The sequence below is a fragment of the Salvelinus namaycush genome, chromosome 23, assembly GCF_016432855.1.
Source record: "Salvelinus namaycush isolate Seneca chromosome 23, SaNama_1.0, whole genome shotgun sequence".
In the NCBI taxonomy this organism is placed as follows: Eukaryota; Metazoa; Chordata; class Actinopteri; order Salmoniformes; family Salmonidae; genus Salvelinus; species Salvelinus namaycush.
The window spans coordinates 26,510,037-26,517,177 of NC_052329.1; the positions used below are offsets into that span (position 1 = coordinate 26,510,037).

The window sequence follows — 7,141 nt, forward strand, 5'->3', positions numbered from 1 at the left end:
CACTTCCAAGGCCGTCTAATGATGATTATTATGGTTGTGTTAATCATGTTATATACTTAGGCTATTGTAACAAGGCATATGCCAGGATTGTAGGCCTACTGCCTCTGCCCAGAGGCCTACTAGGCTTTCATGGCAACATCAGTTAGAGCTCACTTTGCCAAGAATGAGCCCTGGTTAGAGTCCCTGTTGCAGCTTTCACTTTCTTACGCCACATTGGTGGCAGCTTTGGGATCACGTACAGATCACGTCTAGTTATGTGATCTAGTGGTGGGAAGCATTCTGTTTTTCAACATTGTGTTGGGAATAATTACGTTGATATGTCTAGTGAACAATGGATAAGCAACAATGGGCATGACGGATAGAAGTAGTCACTACAGGTGTGATCAAGCCTTACATTAAAGTTGCCTGAAGCTGAATGGAAAGTGCTATGCCCTGACCAGTTATTCAGAAGAAAATCCTCTGTGACTGTCTAATTTACATAAGTTAACTTAACAGTGTGGACTCATGACAAACATATTGTACACAAAAAGTACCTGTTTAAAGTGTTGTTACAACCATGGTGTTATTTTGTTACTGAAGCTTATACATCAAATAACCTAACAGTGATCTACATCATATGGGTAGACAAATAATGTAAGTGTGTTCTGCAGCAAAACACAACTAGTCTTTTTTTAGGATGCAAGTAATATGAATCATTGTTGATCCATCCTGTTCTGATCTAATGAGATGGATGTAGGATTTTCTACGGCCTAGAATTGAGGCCTTTCCCAGTCATGAAGGAGGAAGCTAGGCCCCTCTTGGTTCTCATTAGCGAAGATTGAACAGTGCTGTCTAAAATATTGCATGTGACTAACGAACGGACGGAGACAGACCACAGTCCCCTCCCCGATTTCATCGTGGGGGACAACAATGTGATCAGTGGATGGGGTGTTAACTGACTGGCATACTTGTAAATGACCTATATTATCCCAATGCTGATGAGCACCTGATTTGTATTCTAGGGACAGTGAGTAGACTGGACCCTGGTTTTATGGACACACAATCGATCATTTTGCCTGTACAGTGCTATATTTGTGCCATAGTGTCCAGTTACTCCATTCAAACCTATCTGACGACAGTAAAAGTGCAGCAACACTTCCTATGACCTAGCTTGTTGTTCAAATTCACTTTTTTTGTAAAATAGGGATGGACACTAGTGAGTAAACTGGACAATGGTTTTATGGACACACAATCGGTAGTTTTTTCTGTGAAGTGCAATTTGTTCGTGCAACACAACAAACATAAACTAAGACTTTTCTTAAACATTACATTTCTAAATTGCACCCTTGAACAATAGCAGCAGTAAATTAACAATAATCATACAATCAAAATAATGTTACATTTTTTTAAATGGTCATTTTAGGCCTATATTTTTTGTTTTACCGGTAGGCTATTACTACTTACTGTATGTTCTTTACATTCATTTACTTAATCTCCAACCATTTCTCAATGTACTCCACTTTATAATATTATTTGTCGTATATATTGTAGTAATTCTCTTTGGTAAAAATGTTCACCCCATACATTTTTTGGACATAATTTTAACATTATGCACTATGCAAATCTGCAAAAACTATTGATTTTGTATCATACACATAGCGTTTTCACCGCGGACATTTATTTTGAAGGCATAATACGAAAACCGGATGTCTTAACCTTGCTGAGGTGATGCTATTAAAGCAAAGCTTGACATAGCTTCCGAGTTCGACTAGAGACCAAAATCGTCGGGCGTCGCCAGGTGGTTGAAGGCTATATTACAACCCTTTTTGAACATCTTCATTCAATGTTGCATTGTTGTCACTTTTGTGCCGGTTATTGTATGGGAAAAAAATATGTAGAAAATGGTTTGCATATAGCTATATAGCTTATAGCCAAAATGCTTTCACATAAGAATTACAAAAAGATTTGCGTTGGCCGGGAATCGAACCCGGGTCAACTGCTTGGAAGGCAGCTATGCTCACCACTATACCACCAACGCTGACATAAAGTAACTATGAAACATGATCATATTTGAAGTAATAACTGTGATGTTTTTGTAATTAAAAAAGTTTAATTTAAAGTTTTTTAACTTGACCATATACATATCAGACTAGCTAATTAGCTAAATGTTCATAGAAAATAGGCAAACTTTTTGAAAATACGTCACGATTAAATAATGGAGATGTGCTAATGTTGCTAATGTTGTTCATTAGCTTGCTACTATTTGCGAGCGCCCCTGAATGAAGTCAGAAGCAGCAAACCAGCGAAAGAGCCTTCTTCAATATGGATTTATTTGACGATCTTCCAGAACCAACCCAAACCGCAGGTTGATAACTTGATATGTCACATTAAACATGTTTCATGAATTACACATTTAACATGTTTCAAGGTGTCGTAATCAAATAACGTTAGCTTGCTAATGCTAGCCCAGCCTCTGCTATAACGTGTTTGCTAACATTACATTAGCCAATTATGTGACGTTAGCTAGCCTTGTTTGGGTTAGCAAGTCAGCTGCTATCTAGCACAGAGACAGAGAGAGCAACCAAATCGAGCTAACGTTACCTGAACAAATATCATCTGACAGTTTCTTTTTTATAAGAATAGCTAGTCATTAATTTAATAGGCCCAGTGCAGTGGGTTTCCCGACTAGCTATCAAACGTTACTTGTTAGCTAAGCTGGAACAGCTAAGCTAGGTAGTTGACAGTAAGCAGTGGATGACTGAATAGCTATCTTTTCCCTTCATTGTCTGTCCCTGTTCGTCCTGCATCAGGTGAAGCCTCGGTACAGAAGACATGTCCATCACCCCTGGAGGACAGGGGGGGCAAGAGGAAAAGAGAGGCACCTGATGATGATGATGATGAGGTGGTGGAAGGACAAAAACTAGAAGAAAAGAAAGTTTGTAAAGGTTTTCGACATTTCCACATGAATGTGCAGTATGTCACTTATTTTAAGTTTGTCTGTCTTGTCTGTTTGTCTGTGTCTGGGTGTAGAGTTACAACTAGCTATGAATCACTCTGTGTCCCCAGATGATCAATCTGAGTGAAAGTGATCACTCTGTGTCCCCAGGTGTGCCTATACTGAAGGGGTATGTAGCCGCTCGGAGGGGAGAGAGAGAGGAGATGCAGGACGCTCACATTCTCCTATCTGACATGAAAACCTGCCTGTCCACCCTTCCAACTACAGTGTAAGTCCCCTCTCTGACACAGGGCAGTGTCAGGATGAGTCCCAAAGTGCACCCTATTGCCAGTCATGTAGTGTCCTACTTTTGACCAGACCTTCCATAGGGCTCCAAAAGTAGTGCACTATATAGGTAAGAATATGTCTTTTGGGAGACATCCTAAGTCCCCTTCTCTCTAACATAGGGGAGTGTCAGTCTGTTAGGACCTGGAAGGTGTGATGGTGTGCTCCAGTGAAGTGACGTACACTACTGTCTGTGTTGAAGGTCTCGTCTGGCCTATTTCGCTGTGTTCGACGGCCATGGAGGAGCTAGAGCCTCTCGCTTCGCTGCAGAACATCTTCACCACACTCTGGCCCTGAAGTTCCCTAAAGGTGAATGGAAAGACTCAGATCCCCTCTTCACTGTCAAAATACTGGGCTGTATTTATTTGTTGTGTTATCTCTTCACATATTCAATATACATCAGTTCATTCTTGAGATTTGGCTCCTGAGTGTCGCAGCGGTCTAAAGCACTGCATCTCAGTGTTAGAGGCGTCACTACAGACCCTGGTTCGAATCCAGGCTGTATCACAACCAGCCGTGTTTAGGAGTCCCATAGGGCGGTGCGCAATTGGCTCCGCGTTGTCTGGGTTTGGCCGGGGTAGGCTGTCATTGTAAATAAGAATTTGTTCTTAACTGACTTGCCTGGTTAAATAATAAAAAATTACTCAGATCACATGCCTATTCATCTTCAATAAACTTGGCTTTCAATTCTAGTGGTATTATCTCTTCACAATATTCTAGAAGATTCATCAATATCTAATGCATATTGTGTGTCTCCTCCCACAGTAGAAACTGAGAACTTGGACAAACTCGTGAAGAAGTGCCTACTAGATACCTTCCGACAAACAGATGAAGACTTCTTGAAAAAAGCCTCCAGCCAGTAAGTGCTTAGTCTTGTAAACCCGACCCTAGGCAACAGCAGTGACTAGGTTCTGGTAGATATGACGCACTCTCTTGGTAACTACGATAACATTTACATTTACATTTTAGTCATTTAGCAGACACTCTTATCCAGAGCGACTTACAGTAGAGTGCATACATTTTTTATTACATTTACATTTACAAGGATATCCCTACCGGCCAAACCCTCCCTAACCCGGACGACGCTATGCCAATTGTGCGTCGCCCCACGGACCTCCCGGTTGCGGCCGGCTGCGACAGAGCCTGGGCGTGAACCCAGAGACTCTGGTGGCGCAGCTAGCACTGCGATGCAGTGCCCTAGACCACTGCGCCACCCGGGAGGCAGATAAGGAGGGGAAACAATCTGGGGTGGGTCCTCTTCAGACAGACAACTCTCCCAACAAATCACGAGGCAAACATGCCAGTACGTCATTATTTAAAACCAAAATTTGTGGTTTCAGTGAGTTGGTAGTTGATGTAAACTAGCCACTTGCAAAATGCACTCATTAAAAATCTCTGTGATCTCCATCTTGCTAGCTACTATTTGGTATTTTATTCAAGCGGATAAGGCAGTGATGTAGGTAGTGACGTAGTTCCTCTTTACCAGACTGACATTCTATTACGTACAGACGTGTTAAGCCGGAACAATGAAACATTGTGGGAGGCAACACGGATGTCTAGTAAGTGCTTTGAATGTCTGTGCATTACTAAGGTTGAGTCCCAAATTACAACCTATTCCCTACATAGCTGTGTATCCCAATTGGGCCATGATCAAAAGTAGTGCACTATGTAGGGGATAGGTTGCCATTTGGGAGTATTTTAGAAGGCTTATAAATTGATGAGCTAATCTGTCCTACATGAATGAATGTATGAAGCGATGTGTACAGTGTGTTTGGTCCCACAGGAAGCCTGCCTGGAAGGATGGCTCTACAGCCACCTGTATGTTAGTGGTGGATGACATGGTGTATGTAGCCAACCTGGGAGACAGCAGGGTAAGGTGCTCCTCTGCTCACACATTCCATATATAGTGCACCACTTTTGACCAGTGCCCTATTGGCCCTGGGCTAAAGTAATGCACTAGGGAATAGGGTGCAATTTTATACATAACCTTAGTTTGAACCTGTTTATTTAGCCATCATCAATGATGATATTGCCATAGGAAGCTGCTTTTTTATTCTGTTGCGTTGTAGTAAATTTCCTCACCTGTAACATTGTGTCTCTGTCTCTCTGTAGGCGGTTCTCTGTCGGATGGAACAGGAAATGCAGGGCGGAGATAGGAAGTGTGTCACTCTGGCGCTCAGTAAGGAACACAACCCCACCATCTACGAGGAGCGCATGAGGATCCAGCGGGCGGGGGGCACTGTGAGGTACTGGGCTTTCATATCCTTTCTCTGTATATCTGTGCCTGGAAAAAAACATCAATAACAAAAATAATCTTTGATAAGTACTAGTGATGTCCTTGACCTGCTCTGTGAGGAGGAATAACTATTTAATCAACTCTTTATCCATGGTTGCTGCTGTGTATGTTGCTGCAGGGATGGGCGAGTCCTTGGGGTGCTGGAAGTGTCCAGGTCTATAGGAGATGGACAGTACAAACGCATTGGAGTCATATCCACACCTGACCTCAGGCGCTGTCAGCTTACACCCAATGACAGGTAAGACACTGACTTTCAACCAATGATCGGTAAGACATGTACGGTTTCAACCAATGACAGGTAACACTATGCCAGGTACTCCCAGCCGAGCCCTGTTCCAATACTTTGTAAATGCATGTTCTTTTACTCCCTTCCTTGAAGTAGTCACTGAACTGACATGATGTGGGCTTGGAAAAGCTAATTGAATTTGTTGGCGGACTGATGGGTGAACTCTCTTTCTCTTTTTCTCTCTCTCAGGTTCATTATCCTGGGCTGTGATGGTCTGTTTAAAGTGTTCTCTGCAGAGGAAGCTGTTAAATACGTTCTCAACGTCTTGCAGGTATACATCATGCTCATAATGTGTGTTTATGGAAAAAAAGAGGTCTCATGATGTGTGTGTGTTTGCTGTGGTGTGTGACTGTCAAGAGGTCTCATGATGTGTGTGTGTGACACTGTTTTGCGGGTATTTTCAGAATGGGAGTGTTGAGAGGAAGGAGGGACAGACTGAGGAAGAGGGCCACTATGAAGCAGCATGTCAGAGACTGGCCAACGAGGCAGTGAGGAGAGGATGTGCCGACAACGTTACCGTCATACTGGTGTCTGTTAGCTTCTGAACAACAGACACCTGATCTGGCCCATCATTGATGTGTCTCATTGCGTGCCTCAGTGCCTCTGAGTGCTATGTCCACCGTGGCTCCAGACCTTAAAACACATGAACATGATCCCACCGCTGCCACCAACAGACGAACATCAGAAACATGTTGGTCAACCGTTCATTATAAAGGAGGTGTTCTAATCTCTAACTCAATGTGAACTGTATACACTACGCATGCACACAATGCAAGAACGCAAATTTCTAATTGCTTGTGTTGCGTACCTGCGTAGGGTGTAAATCAGGCCCTGTACTGCCCTGTACTGCTTATCCTGATGACTACTGATGATTTAAATGGGCTTTATGTTTTCTGATCAATACCTTGTCTTATCTCATTTGTGCACATGTTGTTTTATTGCCCTCGATGTTACATTTTCTTTTTCTTTGGTGTACTTTTAAGAAACTATTTCAGAACATAATTTCAGAGATTGACCCCCAAAAAATAAAAAATGTATACAACTCTGTATGATCCAATCTGAAGCTGGTCTAGATTTAACGGACTCATGTCTTCCTCCAAGTCCCCTCCCCCCTGGATAATACAGATGTACAGTACCAGTCAAAAGTTTGGACACACCTACTCATTCAAGGGTTTTTCTTTATTTTTGCTATTTTCTACATTGTAGAATAATAGTGAAGACATCAAAACTATGAAATAACACATATGGAATGACGTAGTAACCAAAAAAGTGTTAAATATGTCTGAGATTCTTCAAAGTA

At 42.2% G+C, this 7,141-nt stretch overlaps 1 protein-coding gene and 1 non-coding gene across 2 annotated transcripts; one reads left to right on the plus strand and one right to left on the minus strand.

Moving 5' to 3' along the window:
- Positions 1 to 1,945: 1,945 nt before the first annotated feature.
- trnag-ucc lies at positions 1,946 to 2,017 on the minus strand. Its single transcript has one exon. It is a non-coding gene; the product is annotated as a tRNA-Gly (tRNA).
- A 188-nt stretch (positions 2,018 to 2,205) lies between these two features.
- On the plus strand, positions 2,206 to 6,888 carry LOC120018775 (integrin-linked kinase-associated serine/threonine phosphatase). Its single transcript, XM_038961980.1, has 10 exons — positions 2,206 to 2,344; positions 2,790 to 2,924; positions 3,086 to 3,203; positions 3,462 to 3,568; positions 4,025 to 4,118; positions 5,043 to 5,130; positions 5,372 to 5,505; positions 5,674 to 5,793; positions 6,031 to 6,112; positions 6,246 to 6,888. Exons 1-10 carry the CDS (start codon positions 2,302 to 2,304, stop codon positions 6,384 to 6,386), a joined length of 1,062 nt encoding a protein of 353 aa, XP_038817908.1. The 5' UTR covers positions 2,206 to 2,301; the 3' UTR covers positions 6,387 to 6,888.
- The last annotated feature ends 253 nt before the right edge of the window (positions 6,889 to 7,141 follow it).